This window comes from Anas acuta, chromosome Z, assembly GCF_963932015.1.
Source record: "Anas acuta chromosome Z, bAnaAcu1.1, whole genome shotgun sequence".
Classification (NCBI taxonomy): domain Eukaryota; kingdom Metazoa; phylum Chordata; class Aves; order Anseriformes; family Anatidae; genus Anas; species Anas acuta.
The window spans coordinates 74,606,426-74,624,061 of NC_089017.1; the positions used below are offsets into that span (position 1 = coordinate 74,606,426).

The following is a 17,636-nucleotide window of genomic DNA, read 5'->3' on the forward strand; positions in this document are numbered from 1 at the left end:
AATACCTATCAAGAAGTAATTACCAGCCATCTTCTGAGGAACAGAGCAGTAATGTCCCCATAAAAACCATCCAAAAGTCATTTAACAGCCACAATGGAGTATTAGAAAACTAGAACATTCAAAATAAGGGTACGATACTCAGTGAAGAATTGTTTTTTGATGACTGCTAAGGGACCATTTTAAGTTTTCTATCACTCTCACTGTCTGCTGAAAATAAAAATGTCCCCAGAATTGTTTGTATGTTAAAAGCAAAGCTAGGAAATACTGAAGAACACAGTATTTGTATTGTTCCTAGAAAATAGTTAAGAGCAGTTCATTCCCAAACATCAAATTTCTGCCCTTGAATAATTCCCTTCTCAAACTAATCTGCTAAGACTGCAAAATATTGGTTAAAGGTTGGTTGTTTTTTGCTTTGCTTTTTTTTTTTTTTTTTTTTAATGGTAGGCTTATTTGTTTGTTTGTTGTTTTAAAGAAGTTACAGAGTTTTGTTGTGTTGGTTTTGCTATTGTATTCCAAAGCATGTGAAATGAGGTTAAAAGAGGTTTGTAGTACTTGCTCCCAAGCAAGACTTTCTCTTCTATGGTAGAATCCTTCAACTTGTTTTTACCCTTTCCTTATTTTCCTCATTGAAATCTACATAAAGGTATGTCCATACTACATGTAGCAACTTTTTTCCCCCCTTAAACACCAGTCTTCATCCTGAAAATATTTCCTGCTGTCTACTGCTTGAGCAAGTTCCTGCTTACACAAACCAATTTCCAATACACTGCAGAGGGAGTTTTACTCAAACTTTAATTATGGGACATTAACTGAACATGAAGATGACCACGACTTCCTGGTGAGTATCAGCCCCATACTCCTTCACTCCCAAGTAATCTCCTGTTAATATTATCCCTACCATTTTTCCCCCAATTACATTTTCATAATTCACTTTGCTATGGTCAAAATGGAAATACTTAAACAAAAATAATGTCCCTTACTAGCAAAGTCTGCTTTTAAGACCTCTCTAAGAGCAGCCCAGGCTGGAAATCCCAGCTGATGGTCCTCTGCCCCACGTGAGGTGTCTATTCATATTCCTTGATCAGTGACATGGAGCCACTGCCAGACGGTTCACATTGTTGTAACTTTCTGTGTGACTGTGTTGATATTGTTGTTTTAATAGAGAACACCACAGTATTTCATACATAATTATTTTATAACACACACTTGAAAATGTAATAGGAAAAAATCTATCAACTTTGATGACTGTAACCTCTGTCCCCAGTAAACTGCAAGCTCCGTGTGTTTGTGCAGGGCACACTTATTGATAAACCCAGGATTATTGAGTTTAAAGAGATTTTTCTTCTGACAGGAAAGGTAATAACAGGATTAAGCAAGACAAGCAAATTCTTGATAGAAATTTGAAATTTAAGAGGCAGAAACTATAACCAACAGGCAGGAAATGCAGAATATCAATCTGATATATCAATCTGGAAGACACCTGGTAAGCTAGAAATACACCCAGCCTTTCTAACTACTTGAAAAATTCATTCCCTACAATGCTTTTGTCCCAACTAGATACTGCAGAAAGAGCATCCACGCATCATAAACAATTGCCACTGTTTCCACAGGTATCAGAGGTGTACATACTGAAAAATAGAGCCACTGGTTGTCATCTGCGTGACTTATGCACATTTTTGCTACAGTGTGTATCACCATGCATAGTTGCATGCCCTCTGCCATCATAAAGGTGGAAACGATTGCTCATTTAACGTAACCATTCATCTAGAACAGAAATAAAAATCTATAAATGGAAAAAAACAACACACGTTTTGTTTGAAGGATTTTAAATTATTGCTTGGCTCAAATAAAATAAAAACAAAGACTTTCAAGTTGCAATAGTAAAGAATATTTTATTAAAATGGAAGCTTGTCAAACCTTATGTATCAAAACTAAGGCCATAGCTAACATAACACAAAGTTAACTTCAAACGCTTCTTACAAGACAATATAATTTAGAAATCTTATACAAAGCTATTTTACAAGTGAGTACTCAAACATTCTGAAATGTAGTTTTACTTCTTCTAATATGCTGTATCAATTATTTGAGTGACAATATTTAACTGTAAAAAGTACCGAAGTACCAGCATATAAAGCCTGTGTTATTTCGATCAGTGAGGAAAGTAATCTTCTACATGACTCTACAGAAACAAAGTAGAAAATATTGGAATGGCAGATGTCACTAATTCATCCCTTTTGCAACGAATTCATGTCTTCTTTTCTGATGTTAAATGTCTCCAGTCATAATAGCAATGAACTCTTCTTGATTGACTATAGAAAAAAAAAAAAAGAAAAATATTAGACAAACAGCAAATATCCATAAAACAAAAGAGAAAATAATGTGTGTATCTGTATTATGCTTTTCTCTGCAGGTTTCCAACTTAGTATTTGTTGGGTCTGACAGATTGCTAACCACGCTTTATACATGATTTTTTTTTCCATTTAGAACAGAGTTTTCACTTTTTTTTTTTTTTTTGCATGTAAAAGGGTAAAGTCAGAATGCAATCTTAATTATGTGTGATACTTAAGCCAGAATCTAGCTTTTATATAACAAGATACTATTTCTAATGCTGAAAGTAAAAATATTCTAAAAAGAAAACAAAAATATTAGAAAAGTATTTAAAAAGATGGCTAAGCAAAAACATGCCACTTTATGACTTTAACATATATTAAAATGTTAAACACGGTAAATAAAACGTATTAAACACATGCTTCTCAAGTAACAATGCAGCAGTTTCAGTTATGATCAAATTCTGTTTTATTCTTCAAGTCATCATTCAGACCTTTGTGTTCCTCCTCCCCCAAAAAAACAAAAAAAAAAACAACACACCCACACCATCATTTTCCTCTCTGCCAAACCTGTAACACTTGCCAAAATACAAAATGAATTTTAAGATAATTTACTAATGATTCAATAAATTAGCTAGAATTAAAAAGGACTTTTGACAAGCTCTTCCCCCATCTGAACTTTCTTCATTTTACAGTTATAATTAACTGAAATTTTACACAAATGTACTCGAAGAAATTAAGTCATAATAATAAATTAATTAGCAGTCATTAATTATTTTGCTGCACTTATACCTGAGCTATTGACCTTACTCATATGTTAAAACAGAGGCACTGTAGAAGAGTTAGCCAATGAACATGTTCACTCTGCAACTAATTACTGTGCTGGGGAATGATTAGAGTAACTCAGTGAAACGAAGAGACCAGACACGTATGACAAATTTTCCCCGACAATTATCTACCCCAGCCAGCATACCCAAGTTATTCCTAAACAAAGTATTGCAAAGCATGAGTTACATTTAAAGCCGGAAGAAAGCAAAGCAAATTAACTACGTTAAAAATATATTAAAAAATAAAATAAAATAAATCTGCCCTCTTGCAACACATTTTAAAAAATAAGAGACAAGTTATTTTAATCTAGTTGAGGACCATACATCCTGAAATGTTAGTCAGTCACCGGATTCTACTACACATAAGAACAACGTTGTCTGTGTGATGTTAAAAAGCATTTCTACAACTTTACCTCATTAATATCTTCAAATATAGCCATATATTTCTATACTTGATACATTTATCATGTGTTGAGTTCAGATGATTACAACATTTCTGCAAGTTCTCTTTTATGTATTGGTATGTCTTTTCCACCTTAATTATGTGTCAATGCATTTTTGTTCTTAGAATGTAGTGGCTAGCAATGATTTGATACTAATCATTGTCATTTTAATGGTTTATATTACAAAATAGATACTGAGAAGGTGTGAAAGAGCTGAGAAACAGTTCTAGCTATTTAAAAGGGGAATATATTTGGAGCAGATGCTGAAATAATTAAGAATATGGATAAGAGGAGAGGGTGGATGATTATGAAACATATACAGGATATTTACGTGTATGAATATTTATCGATTCATTCGTAGAAAGTGAAGGTTGAAGGGCAGAATAAGGAACAAAGAACAGTTTTAAGAAAACAGAACAGATGAGTTTGGGTCGGTTTTGGCTCTACTAAAATGCTTTGCATTCAGCAATAGTTCTGATTCTTGGTCAGTTACACTGAAAATCACAAAAATATGGGTTTGGAATTATCAATTAAAGCTTTTCTGCATATAAAACAAGTGCCATATGATTTAGTTATACTGGTCAAAAGGCAACATATTCCTTTCCCTTGTTAAGCCTCTGAAATTGCATTAAGTTACAAAAATGAAAAGAGAGTAGACATTGAAGCCAATAAGTTGCTTTAAAAAATACTTACAGGTTATCTTATTTAAGATAATTTCCAGTTTCACTGTTTACTTGATGAAGAGAGCAATAGTCTCAATGTGCATGACCTTTCCCAACAGCAGTTATCTGAAGAACATATCTGGAGTCCAAAGAAGCTTTTCAGTAAGCCACATTAAGCAGGAATTTTGAGATGAAACTTAATCAGGTTAGTTGTAAGAACAGAAATTAGATGGAACCACACACACATCTGGCTGATGACCACAGAAATCTAGCTACTCCCTAAAACCTAACAATTGGAAAAGTATGATTCAAACATCTGGCAAAGCTACTAAGATTTTAAAGATGAAAATGAAGTAGGCTATGGTCAACTTCACAGATCAGGCAAAATTATTAGTATAAAATTGCAGTTAGTAATTAGAAGCCGTTAGTTGTTCTCCAAGTAGTCAAGATGTCAGAAGAGGGACGAGTAGTTAGCTTGGGCTCAGACTACGCCCCAACATTTTACACCTATTCTCTTCTACTGTTGCTTCTGAAGACTCTTCCCTAGTCTTTGGTGAACCTTATGCAAGGCTCTGAATTAAATGGCTTGCATTTCCCCTCGCTACATACAAAGTAAATTATGTATCTTTGTCAGCAATTAACAAGGAGTAAGCTCTGAATTTCCTCTAATTCACTTAGACAATCAATTTCTATGAATACACTAAATCTATTAAAAGATAACAAATGCATAATTCTGTGTTGAGAAATTAATTACTCTTACGAATTCTAAATACCTTTTGAGTTACTGAACACTAAAATCATAGCCCAACCCCTTGCTCAAAGCAGGCTAGCTAAATCAGGATGTTCAGGCTCTGAAACATCTCCAAGGCTCCAGTTCTTACCTACCTTCATGGTCTGAAAAAGTTACAGCATCCAGAAAGACCACAAGTGATTTTAGAGGTCTTTCTTTCTCCAGGACCTACAGCATACCCCCAACAGCCCAAATGCTCACTTCAGCATGATACAAATCCCTTCCTTTGTAGGCAAGCCTGCAGGCACATCAGCTTGTCAGTCCAATAAGAAGCCCTAAATGCATGTCAAATTATTCTATTTCTATGGTACTGTTCCAGGACATTACCGACCAGAGGGCAAACATTAGACACAGAAAAAGAGGCAAAAGCTGGAACTACATATTACATTATTTTTAACTCTTCAGCCATAAGCCTGCACGTAGGACACTAAGCACTGAACTTTAAAAAAAAATCCAAAATACAAGACCCTTGTGTTTTGTTGCACAAGAGTAGTGGATTAGATTTTTAGTTCTAACTATTAGATTTGAAAATATTTTCCCACAGTAATTAAACAGACTTGCTGTTCAGGGCACACAATGCTCAGCTCCCTGGATGGGTGTTCACCTCCATTTCCTGCAGCCAAGGATATACCAGCATCAAGGGCTGCACAGAACAAACACACCCCTGGTATTATCAAGTAGATTGAACAACCAATATTCACGTCTTGACTGAATTTTCACCTCGTACAGGCAAATTATTTGCTGTATTTTTTGGAATCAATTGTTTCTGCTATGGGATTATGGAAATACTGTGTTTATGAGAATGGCTGAACAGCTCTGCAGAAGAGAAACACAATGCATTTCCTCAACGTACTGAGGATTTTTTTTCTTTTTTTTCCCCCCAGTACACTGACAAAATGATGGATGAATAAGTTGGAGAGTCTTTCATGTGTTACCCGGTTATGTGATGGACTACTGAAAAATACAGAAAGAAAAGGTCAAAAAGGCAGAGGGGAGTAACATTTTCTCCCCAGAAGTACTGTGCTGAGACTGACTGCTGTTTAACAAGAAACAAAACAAAAGTAATTAAAAAAAATACATATGCTTACGGTATTCATACTAACCTACCTCCTTCTGACACAACCTCTACCCAGGTGTTTGTGATACAATTTCTGAAGACTATTCCAGAAATATTCCGTAGCCAGTTTCAATACTGCACACATCCCAAAACTGGAAGCCAAAGGAAGTTATAAGAACCACAAATGCAAACATCCCTACCAAAATATTCTCTGATTCAAAACATCTTTGTTCAATAATGTTGCTAAGTGGAAATACAATATTATAATGATAAACAATTTTTCCAACATCCAAACAAACTGCAAAGAGAAATGTGGTAACAATTCCCAGTAACCCAGGTAATCCTCCTCAGACTCGGGATCTGTTCACAAGTTAGTCACAATGAAATGAGAAGCAATCACAGTCTTCCCTAGTCTCAGATTTCATTCATCTCCACTACATACATCATCATAAAGTAAGCATTATTACAGTTAATATGAAGAAAACGTTGTCTTGGAGAGGTAAGAAAGCATATTAATTCAGTGGAGCTTTTTTTTTCCCCACCTCTCCACAATTTTCTGCCAGAATCTAAGACCCAACACTGGATTATGTTTCCTATAGATGCATCCACACAGGACAAAAACTGCACGAACTGACAGCACAGAGTTTCTAAAAACAGCCATACTCCAAAACAGGAGTCACTCCTAAGACCAGCTGTATGAAAATAAGATGATTTACCTTTTTAAGACAGTTGTAAATATGTCGAGAATACTTCAGCAGCAAGTTTGTCAGAGTGTACCAGCACAGCCCAGTAGTTTCACTACAAAGACTAAGGTTCAAGCAGCCTGGATATCACATAACAGACCTTATTTCACTGTGAACAAAACAATCTTTCAAATGTAACAAGAGCGTTTAACCACAAGTGGTATTATTCCTGTATTTAAGGCATCAATTAAAAATGCTACCAACTAATACTTTCAGATTTGTTTTCCTTGGCAGGAAAAGAAGGAGAACTAGATGACAGTGAAATTTTGTTACATGACCCAGATGTTTGAAACTGAACAGAACAGTGACTCAAGGGATTATTTACTTTTTCAGAATGAATCTTCAAAGCTAGAAGCAGCATCAGTTTTCTTTAAAGGACAGAAAACACAGAACATTATGGATAAACAGTACCACATACAAACATTATGCTGCCGGTCTTTCATATTCAATCTTGTGCTAGACTACTCTAAGAAAGAAAAATAATAGATAAATAAGGAAAATGATGACAGGGGAGGGTCCTGTCATCAAAAAGGATATACATGTAAACTGCATTTTGGAACTAGTTGGTGCGCTCTCCTGCTTGTGGGGTGCCCGCCGTTGCAATCGCCAATAAACTGCTGCTTCACTGAGATCCTCACCTGAGCCTAAGTTATTGGCTACAGAGTGTTTCTCACAATTATGCCCTTCCTAAAAGGAGCTAGAAGGTCTATATTAGCTTGTAGTCAAAGACCATCAGTTGATCCTGATTCAGGTGTCTCCACTGGTAACTCCTGGAGAGCAACAAAGAACAAAATGTGCATGTGGACTGATGTTTTCTACTTGCTCTCACCTCTACAGCTACTCCTTCAAATAAAACTAATATGAGTCTTTAGAGAAATAAACAAAAGGTAATACAGGCAATGCAATGCTGTTATAACTATTCCTTTTAAAAAATAAAACAAGCTCAAAATAAAGCATATAACAAACAGCTAGTCTGGGCAGATGGCTTGCTATGCAGTTACTGAAACAGATACCAATGCAAGAAATGTGTGGAGGACACACCTGGCAGTGTGGAGGAACACCAGAATTATGCAGTGTGGATTTATTAGGGAACCAGGGCCTCAGAAAACAGAGAGATACCAGAAGACAGTATTTCCAAAAGGAAAGAAAAGTTTTCTCAACTATGCACTGACTCTTGTAGTAACAGTGTAAACAATAACACTCTAATGGCAATTAAAACAGAGAGCTTCAGCTATCTTTGCCTTCAGGCTCCCTGTTTTCACCACTACACTGACACAAAGTTTGCATTTCCACAGCACCTATCTTGTCTGAATGTCCTGTTTTTCCTCTTGAAAGAAAACCATCTGACTGTTTCGGTACTTGAGTAACTGCAAACAAGCACAGGCCAGCAGCTGACAAACTCATAGTTGTTATTCCACACTGGAGCATACATCTACCACAAGCAGAACAGAGAAAAATGTCTGTCAGGGCTGACAGCAATGCGTTGTTTTTCCCCCACTGTTGGAGTTTTGAATCCAACAGATGTTGTTGCTGACAAATAGAAATGTTACTGCATCTGAAAAAGGTGATGAACTGCTACTGAAATCGCAGATGAGAATGGCCAAAAAGAAAAAAGAAAAGAAAGAAACAAAAACCTCAGAAGTAGGTTTCTGTGATTCTTGGACATGCAGCATCTGTGTTGACTGTCTGAAGTGAGTGGCTCCTGAAATCCACGTGTTAAGGTTTCAGGTGTGAATGTGAAGGTTTAATTTAAGGGGAAGGAGGCGGGGGAAGACACCACCGTTAAGCTGAAGTGCTGAGGAAGATTTAATGAGCATAGCATCAAGTTAGATTTGTTATTTCATTCTTTATCCAGCTAATAAGCCTCCTCTGCAGCCCACTCTGTATAGACCTTGTTGATTGCCCTGAGCAATTTTTCACACCGAGTTCTTCAGCACCCCTGAGTCCAGAAGCACATTAGAGACTCATCCCAGCTGATGCTGCTTGGACCCAGGGTTAAGTCCAGCATGATTTATTAGTCAGGTACAGATTATTACACTAACAGGCTGAAATCACAACAATGACACATTACCACTTAAGAAATACTGGACTAGAAGATCAAAAGAAGTCCTCTTAGCACTTTGTACTACATTAATGACTGCATTAATGAATCAGTAAGAGGGTTACTGATTCTTACTCCTACTGATTCATACAGAAATAAGGATGTAATGTAGTACAAGGACTCTTCCACGTACCAATTCAGTTACTTCTGCTTTCAGCTAAACTTTAACAAATCTTTTAATAAGCATTGGTTGATTAAGAGCTGTGATGAATTTGAGGGTGAGAAATCAATTTGGTTTTTAGACTCCACCATGCATTTCCAGGGCTAGTAGGTATCAAAAACTATTTCTCTTATATGTAAGCAAAACAAAGGCTGAGCTGAGAGGTTTTTTTTTTTAAAAAAAGAAAAAGATGACAACGTTAAAATTTCAGGCATTTTCAAGTTAATACAATATTTTAAAAGGGGAGAAGATTAAGAATGAACTATATGGGATTTTAACTCTTCATACTTACTTTCTCCATCTCCGTCTTTATCAAATTCTTCGATCATAGCCCGTAGTTCTTCATCGGACATATTTTCACCCAGTTCTCTAGCAACCCGACGCAGGTTTCTCAGACTTATTTTACCAGAGTCATCATCATCGAACAATTTGAATGCCTTGAGTATTTCTTCATGTGGATCTCTGTCCAATATCCAGTCTGTCACTGTAGGAAGGATACTGAAATTAGACTAAAAGATTCAGAATGACAAACACACATTCTTCCTATCACCTCAGTCTATTTCAGATTTTATCTATTCTTCCATTTTTAATCTATTCCAATTCATATGCATAAATTGCTTGCCAGCTATCTGACCTTTGTCAACTCTTCTCACAAGCTGAGTTTCTCTTTGGCATACACCAGTTACAGGGGAAAGCTACATGGTAGTTTAGACACACTCGTGCTTTCAATAGACTTTCCTATATAAATTGAAAATATACATGTGCCTTCTCTGTTCCAAGCTTGCACTTCAGAAAAAAAAAAAAAAACATCAGCTATGACAGACACAGATATTTTAATTTGTTGATTTTAAATGTTATGATCTGGACACAGTTTTGACTTGGGGAGAACACTGCAACAACACTAAGTAATGAATAACATTCACATGGAACTTCTCTTTTAGATACAAAAGTACCCCCAAAAAAAGAAAAAAGCAATCCCAACAACAAAACCAGAGCCCAAGGGTTATGAAAAGGACACAACTACGAGCTGCAGGATATTCATTTTAAAATAATTCGCCAGTCTTGGTTATTCCTTTTACCAAATCCATTTGTTAGCTTCTGCAACAGAGAAAACAGGCAAACTAGCTTGTTTTACAAAAAATATTTTGCTTGTAATTATTTCAGACATTTCTGAAATACCTTCACATCTTCATACCTGCTAGTCTTGTACTACAGGACTTACTAAGACTTTTACAAAGTCATTAAAGATACACCATCCTCATTTGTGCAAAGAGAAGCACTTAGCATCTGCTACTGTTTGCAGATGGATTGCCTCCTCTGGCTCAGTGAACTTGAAATGAAACTATTAGATTCAAGCTTAGATAAGCTCACTATAGTAATGAGGTTTTCTTATTTTCATATCTCTCTATATTTATACATTTAGGTATTTATTTATATAATGTATACTAAAATGCATATAAAAATCTCTCAGATTTTTATTAAAATATTTTTATCTAAAACTACTTTGCATAGCAGCACTACATCATTTGATAAATTCTACTTTTTCTGGCAGAAAGGCAACTGCAACACTAGCTGAAGAACAATAAAACACTATGTCTCTAAATATCATAGGTCAAATGTCTGTACAGAACAAGACAAAATACAATTGTATCTTTATACATTTCAGATGGTCAGTTCCAACATTTAAAACACAGATTATAATTATGCAAAACTGATGGCTCAACATTTTTTTAAAAACTATATTCAGCCAGCTTTTCAGAATAATAGTTTCTATAACCTATTTTCTCCAACCCCCTGATCTTTCTGCCACAACTGGTATCAAGTTCAACTCTGTGACAAGGCCATATCATGTTATAACTCCATTCAAATCATATTCAAGTTTTTGGATTGGTGCAATTGCCTTCCTGGTGCATGTTGAGCTTTCTACATGACTGTTCCTAGCTTCTCACAGCACTTTTGACTGCCTACCTTGTATTGGTCCTGGCTGTGACAGAACCGAACATTAGGATCTAGTATTAAATCATTTTTTTTAATTTTTATTTTTTAATAAGGACTGATCAATTCTATTCCCCCACAGACTTCAATTTTCTTCTGACTCAGAATTTGCTCTAACTTGGAATATGGCTAAGGAAAAAATATTATGTGTCATTAACAACACATTTTCTCCAATCCTAACCTATAAAATCTCTCAGGGTCGCCACATTTATAACAGTAATTGTTTCACCATTACCAAGCAGATAGTTATTTGTATCCAAAAACAGTACTATGGTGGTAGTTTATTTTCAGAAACCTTATGTAATTTAATACCCTGAACACATGGAGTGGAATCATGAAATAGAGATATAAAGCTGTAGCATATATATGAAGGGATCCCAGTTTATATTTTTGGTAAATATGAATTGTATACAAAAGTACAATTTACGTCTAACAATCTAAAAATCCTCAAGGAAACGTAATCCCTCATTTTTTTAATTCTGCAGATCACTCCATATACAAAGTATGTATAACTATGCAAAACACACACTCTTCAGATGAAAGAAGCTGCCTAATGAAATTCACTGTTTTTATCAGCAGCTGAAAATCCTTGATGTACAATACTTAGCATCTGCTTCAACTTCTCTTATCTCTGTTTTATATGAAATCTGTATTCAGTTCACAGTTTGTCTCTGTGTACACTCCTTCCAATGAAAACCAGTGCCAACTACTTTTTCCAAGCGGGAAGGAGAGTCCTACAAAAATCAATAAACACAAAAACATCTACCTCTCAAGTTAGGGGCTATTCCTTTGTAGAAGTTTTATACAGATAAGGAATATGTGTAGCCTGTTTCCTTTTACACTGCTGTAACATGTATTCATCTCCATTTATCAGCTGACCATTCAATATACAACAAGTTACTTTCCTTCATTGTTCATGTTTCTGAATAAAAATATGAAATTCAGTCTCCCTCCTCTATTTCCCAGTTACTGAAAATGCACACAAAGTACTCTGCCCAAACTCCAGTCTCTACTGTAAGCTAAGTTCCTCTGAAGGTAGTCTTCTACAGGTATAAAATCAAATACATACCAACTTCATTAAAATCTTCAAAAGTGATCTTGCCTGTTGCTTCTCGATCATAATCTTTAAGTATTTTCAGTACATCAGCTTTTTTCACATCAAAACCCAAGGCTCTCATTGCCACCTTTTGGAAGAAAATGGAAGTGCAACCAAATATGAATATTAAACTACAGATTTTAAAAGTTTCTTGCTTTTAACAAGCACCTTATTGTCCAGGACTGACTATGCGTATCAGTGGGTTAGCAACAATAATAAATAAAATAAAAACAAAAAATGCTTTGTATAAACATATCACCTAAAATTAACATTAACACATAAAACATCAGGTTGTAAGTGGAAAAATCAGTGTATAAAATGCTTTTTAGGAAAGCAGACTTCTTTCCTGACTTTCCAAAAAAGTTTCAAGTACTGTGCCCTTCTCCAAGATTAAATTGAAAAGCGTTCTTTAAATTACTGAACATGTCTAAGTTTACAAGTCATCTTACAAGAGACTCAATTTACCGCTTTTCCACCGATACCGGTGTAACTACAACCACATAAACCAATAACACTTATTTTTCCATTAGGTTAGGGATACATGCTTAGTTTCCACATTTCAACAGAGATGGCAATCCTCAGCACACACTGCCTTGACTGCATTCAAACATACGAACATACACTGAACCAGAAATAGAAAGCCACAATCCTGTTCAATATAGCCTTTCAAACCCTATGCTACACGCTGACTTTGTAGAGAAGGAGATATTTCTTTACTCCATACCTTTCTGTTCTTCAACAGCACTAAATTCAGGGGCACCATATTTCATTAGACAGCTAATAAACGTATTTCCAGTCAGACAGCTGGGAACAGGACAAACTGTACCAACAGTCCCTAGTGGTACCCTATTCGCAGCTTTCAGCAGAGACAAAATACCCAAACTCTGGAATAAAGTTAAAATAGAAAATATTTTTACTGCTTTCTTGAGATAAAGCAAGACTGTGGAACAAGCAGCTTGGATTAGGCATTTCTTCCCCAAAAAAATCTTACTGTACCTATCACAGGAACACTAGCCTCCCCAAGCCAGTAAAATTAGAATAGCGATTAATAAAAGGCTTAGAGAGACTTTAATAAACTAATACAATGCTTCCTGAGACAGGAGGACTCGCTAGGAACAAGGACTGCCATCCCAGCCTCCATCTGCTGACAGCTAGTAACAGAGGAGATAAACTGCAGAGTCCCTCCCATAAGCACAGCAAAAAGCACACCTCATTCCTACAGACCATAGGCTCCCTGCTGAAAAATGCACAGTGGGTAAGCCCTGGTTTCTGGTCAGCAGCTTTATAAACGTGACTTACATCTTCTAGCTCAGTTTTTAAAACCTGTAGATTTTCACAACACCAAGCATTACATTATATAGTGCCTCTAAAAGGCACTACAAGACAGCTTTTCAGGAGCTGTTTTCCCACTCACTCGCCTGCCCAAGCTGCACCTGGGGAGCATTCAGATCTCTGTTATGCAGAATGCTAGAGCAATTCCGTGACTGCACTGTGTACAACGAGAGGAAAAATGCTCAATCTTACATCCATGCAAACATCAATGCAATATTTGCAATTTCTTTTTTGAATATCTCCACTCCTTCAGCCTGGCAGGAGATGAAACACATGGAGCATTGTTAAAGATGCAGCTGCCATCATAAAAACTCACTTAGAAGAAGATATATATTGCCTGTCCTAAAATTAATTAAATGAAAAAAAAAAATACCTTCAATTCGTGGTAATTTATTGCTCTATCTTTGTCTGTATCAAACAACTCAAAGGCATCTTTAATTTCTTGTTTCTGTTCCTCAGTTAGTTCTCTTCTTTTCTTCTTTTTCATTTTGTCCACTGAAAGCTCATTCCTATACAAGAAGAGAGAAATTCAGTGTAACTGATTACTGATACCACTATAGATAATGTTTTCCACCAATAAAAAACTCACCATAATGGCACAGATCATTACCATCCCCACCCAACGTCTCTCCAGCTTGTCTCCTCCAAATATAAAATAACACCCAAAACAGACAATCCCTTTGTGCAGGTTGAATAGCACTGCTACTCCCCCACCCAAAACAAAATCAGCAGAGGTGATTTGATAAATAGCAAACAATCAAGAAGTGTAAGGAAAACTACCTGTTGAAAAGAATGCTTGACATTACAAACTAGGTTAGCAGCTGAGATGACACAACTCCTGAAAACACCTTATTTCTAAACTATCTGAAAGAGTTTTGAAGCACAGATGCAGCTACAGCTTTAACTTCATGTCCAGCTGTTACAGTGGGTGTTGTGTGCCACAAATCTTTGTTGTTGTTGTTGTTTCTCAGAAACATTCCAAAGATACTTGGCACTTAGGAATTATTTTTTTTTTTAATCCTTTATTATCATAGATACACTAATCTGAAAACTTTTTTGATCTGCTTCTGTTGCATATAAAAGGCTCAAGTCCCCCAGATCAGCAAATATTACTCAAAGATAAATTTTTTTTTCTTTGCTGGCCTAGAAATAAGACTCTGCCTCAGAGCAAGAAGTCTAAGAGCAGTTGTGCACTCGATCGAGGTAACAGGTGATACCAGCTAGAACTCTCCGAAGGCTGAAAGCTCGCTCTTGGAAGCATCAGGTATGTACCAAGCTCAGCAGCAGATCACCCTGTCAAAAAACTCAACTAACTGCAGTGGTAATTCCCTCCACTCCGCAATCACGAGGCCACACGTGAAGTACTGCATCCAGCTGGGGGTGCCCCAGTACAGCAGAGGCTTTATCCATTTTCTGTACTCTAAGGCAGACCGTGATCAACGCCTCGGTGGCTGCAGCACCTGATACAGGAGAGGCTGAAGGAGACGAGTTTGTTCTGACCCAAGTGATGAGGGCAGAAGGAGCAGGTGGGGAAGGGCCACAGACATGGCATCTGTGTTGTCCTTGCGGTGGTTTTACACAGCTGGGCAGCTGAGCTACAACACAACCACTACCACTCTCTCAGTCCCCCTCCTGAAAGCAAGAGGGGAAGAAAATACGATGCAAAGGGCTCAAGGGTTGAGATAAGGACAGGAAGATCACTCAACAGTTGTTGTCATGGGCAAAACAGACTCAGGGTGGGTCCCCCACAGGTGGGGGCAGCTCCCCCCAGACCCCCTGCTCCTGCGGGGGCTCCTCTCCACGGGCTGCAGCTCCGGCCCGGGGCCTGCTCCTGCGGGGGCTCTCCATGGGCCGCAGCCTCCTCCAGGCCACATCCACCTGCTCCGCCGGGGGCTCCTCCACCCATGGGGGGGCTGCAGCGTGGAGATCTGCTCCATGGGGGACCCATGGGCTGCAGGGGGACAGCCTGCTCCACCAGGGGCCTCTCCCTGCACAGCCCGCAGGGGAACTGCTGCTGCCTGCCTGCAGCACCTCCTGCCCTCCTGCTGCACTCACCTGGGGGCTGCAGGGCTGGTGCTCACTTCTCACTCTCCCAGCTGCTGCTAACCAGCAGTTTTTGTTTCCTTTCCTAAATCTACTCTCACAAAGGCACAAAAAACATCAGTTACTGGCTCAGCTCTGGCCAGTGCTGGTCCCTTTGAAGCTGGCTGAAACTGGCCCTTATCTAACATGGGGCAGCTGCTGGGCTCTTCTCATAGAGGCCACACCCCGCTGCCAAAACCTTGCCAAATAAACCCACTACAGTCCTTCACTGTCTAGAGGATTAGATGGAGAAGACAGAGGCAGGCTCCCCTCACAGGTGCACATCCAAAGGACAAGAGACAACTACAAACTGCAACAGGTGAAGCTGCAAGTGGATCTACAGGAAAAGTTTCATAGTTAACGTACAGGAAGAGCAGCAATGACAGGCTGAACAACCTCCACTGCTAGAAACATTCAAAACCCAGCCAGAAAAAACCTCAGCAACCTCCTGTAGCTTTGAGATAGATCTACTCTGAGCAGAAAGCTGGACTAGATGGCACCCAGAAGTCCTTTCCCATCTGGTTATTGTGTAATTCTACATGCTTTCAGGAAGAAACCTATCATATATTCATCTGCAGCAGAGAAAAAATGCATGTGGTGCCACATCACGTAAGATGCTTGAAGATAACTGGTGTGTTATCCTGGTTTCAGTTAGGACAGAGTTAATTTTCCTCCTAGCAGCTGGTAGGGTGCTATGTTTTGCCTTTGGATGAGAAGAGTGCTGATAACATGCTGATGTTTTAATTGTTGTAGAAGCAGTGCTTACACCAAGCCAAGCTTCTCACTCTGTCCTGCCAGTGGGCAGGCTGGGGTGCAGCAAGAGCTGGGACGGGACAGACCCAGGACAGCTGACCCAAACTGGCCAAAGGGATATCCCATACCATACGGGGTCATGGTATGGAATATATAGGGGTGGCAGGCTGGGGTGGGGGTCCGGACTGCTCGGGGTTAGGCTGGGCATTGGTCAGCGGGTGGTGAGCAATTGCATTGTGCATCACTTGTTTCATACACATTATTATAAATAGTACTATGGTCATCATTATTGTTATTTTCCTGTCTTAATACACCATCTTTATCTTCACTCACAGGCTTCACTTTCCCGTTTCTCTCCCCCATCCCAGAGAGGGAGGAGTGAACAGCTGTGAGGTGTTTAGCTGCCAGACGGGTTAAACCACACCATGTGTGGATGGCACATTGCTTTTCAGGCATATTTGTTTCCCAAATCCTGCAGCTAGCCGCTTTTACTTCCCCTTTACTGAAAAAGAAGAAGGCTACCTAACTTCAATCAAATCTCGGTGATTCACTGCGCAGCTGGGGTTTAGGTTTCAAGCACAGCTGGGGCTGTACCACAGAAATCCCCTAAGTGGACAAGGCTGTATTCTGCGCAGGGTGAACCTGGCACATCCTCAGAGCCCCCAGGACAGCACAGACGGGCTCTGGATTACCGCAGCTTTGCGCAGCCCCAGTGGCCCTTGGCTGGCTGCGCAGGGCGAGCAGGCACCTTTGTAAGCCTGAAAGCGGATTATCGCTCAACTCCTGTGCAAAAAGGACCCTCCTGCCTGCTGGGGTGTGTACGCACCGCACAAAGGGCGCTGCTCCAGGCGGCCCCGCACCGCCCCATCCCCTCCATTTTGCTGCCACCCCCCCACTCCCGCTGCCCCAGCCTCCAGGCGCCCTGGCGACGAGTGCCAGCGGGCACCCTGGAGACAACCCGCAGCCTCACCACGGAGGCGAGCGAGGCTCCAGCGCCCCGTTTATCCCCTCGTTTGACAACGAGGATCCGCCACCGCCCACCCGCAGCCCCCCGCCGCCCGGCCGCAACCGTGCCCCCTCCTCCGCCCGCCGCCCCCCGCCCTGCCGCCCCCACCTCACGGACAAGCTCATGTTGCCGCCGCCGCCGCCGCGCCGCGCCGCCTGACTGGCTGCCGGCCGCCGCTCGGCCCGCCCCCCTCGGCTCGCCAATGGTCCGTCGGGCTGTCACTCAGCGCGGAGGGGGCGGGGCCATCGTGCGGAGGGGGCGG

The 17,636-nt window shown here is 39.4% G+C and overlaps 1 protein-coding gene across 4 annotated transcripts; it reads right to left on the reverse strand.

Moving 5' to 3' along the window:
- Positions 1 to 1,872: 1,872 nt before the first annotated feature.
- On the reverse strand, positions 1,873 to 17,636 carry CETN3 (centrin 3). Of its 4 annotated transcripts, none has more exons than XM_068667059.1 (5): positions 17,483 to 17,636; positions 13,907 to 14,042; positions 12,175 to 12,289; positions 9,403 to 9,594; positions 1,873 to 2,309 (listed from the first exon to the last, which is right to left on the reverse strand). In XM_068667059.1, the coding sequence occupies exons 1-5, from the start codon at positions 17,497 to 17,499 to the stop codon at positions 2,266 to 2,268; spliced, it is 504 nt and encodes a 167-aa protein (XP_068523160.1). In that variant the 5' UTR covers positions 17,500 to 17,636; the 3' UTR covers positions 1,873 to 2,265. The 4 variants fall into 4 exon arrangements, with proteins under 4 accessions (XP_068523160.1, XP_068523162.1, XP_068523163.1 ...); XM_068667061.1 differs by having other exon boundaries at positions 17,492 to 17,555; XM_068667062.1 differs by lacking the exon at positions 17,483 to 17,636 and adding an exon at positions 15,589 to 15,724.

Bases quoted from the DNA above. Each gene is read 5' to 3' on its own strand.
- CETN3 (XM_068667058.1), bottom strand. From the start codon at position 14,336: ATGTCAAGCATTCTTTTCAACAG. The intron at 14,043-14,313 runs GTAGTTTTCCTT...CTTCTTGTATAG, and splicing joins TCAAGCATTCTTTTCAACAG to GAATGAGCTTTCAGTGGACA. The intron at 12,290-13,906 runs GTATTTTTTTTT...TTCTTCCAAAAG, and splicing joins TAAATTACCACGAATTGAAG to GTGGCAATGAGAGCCTTGGG.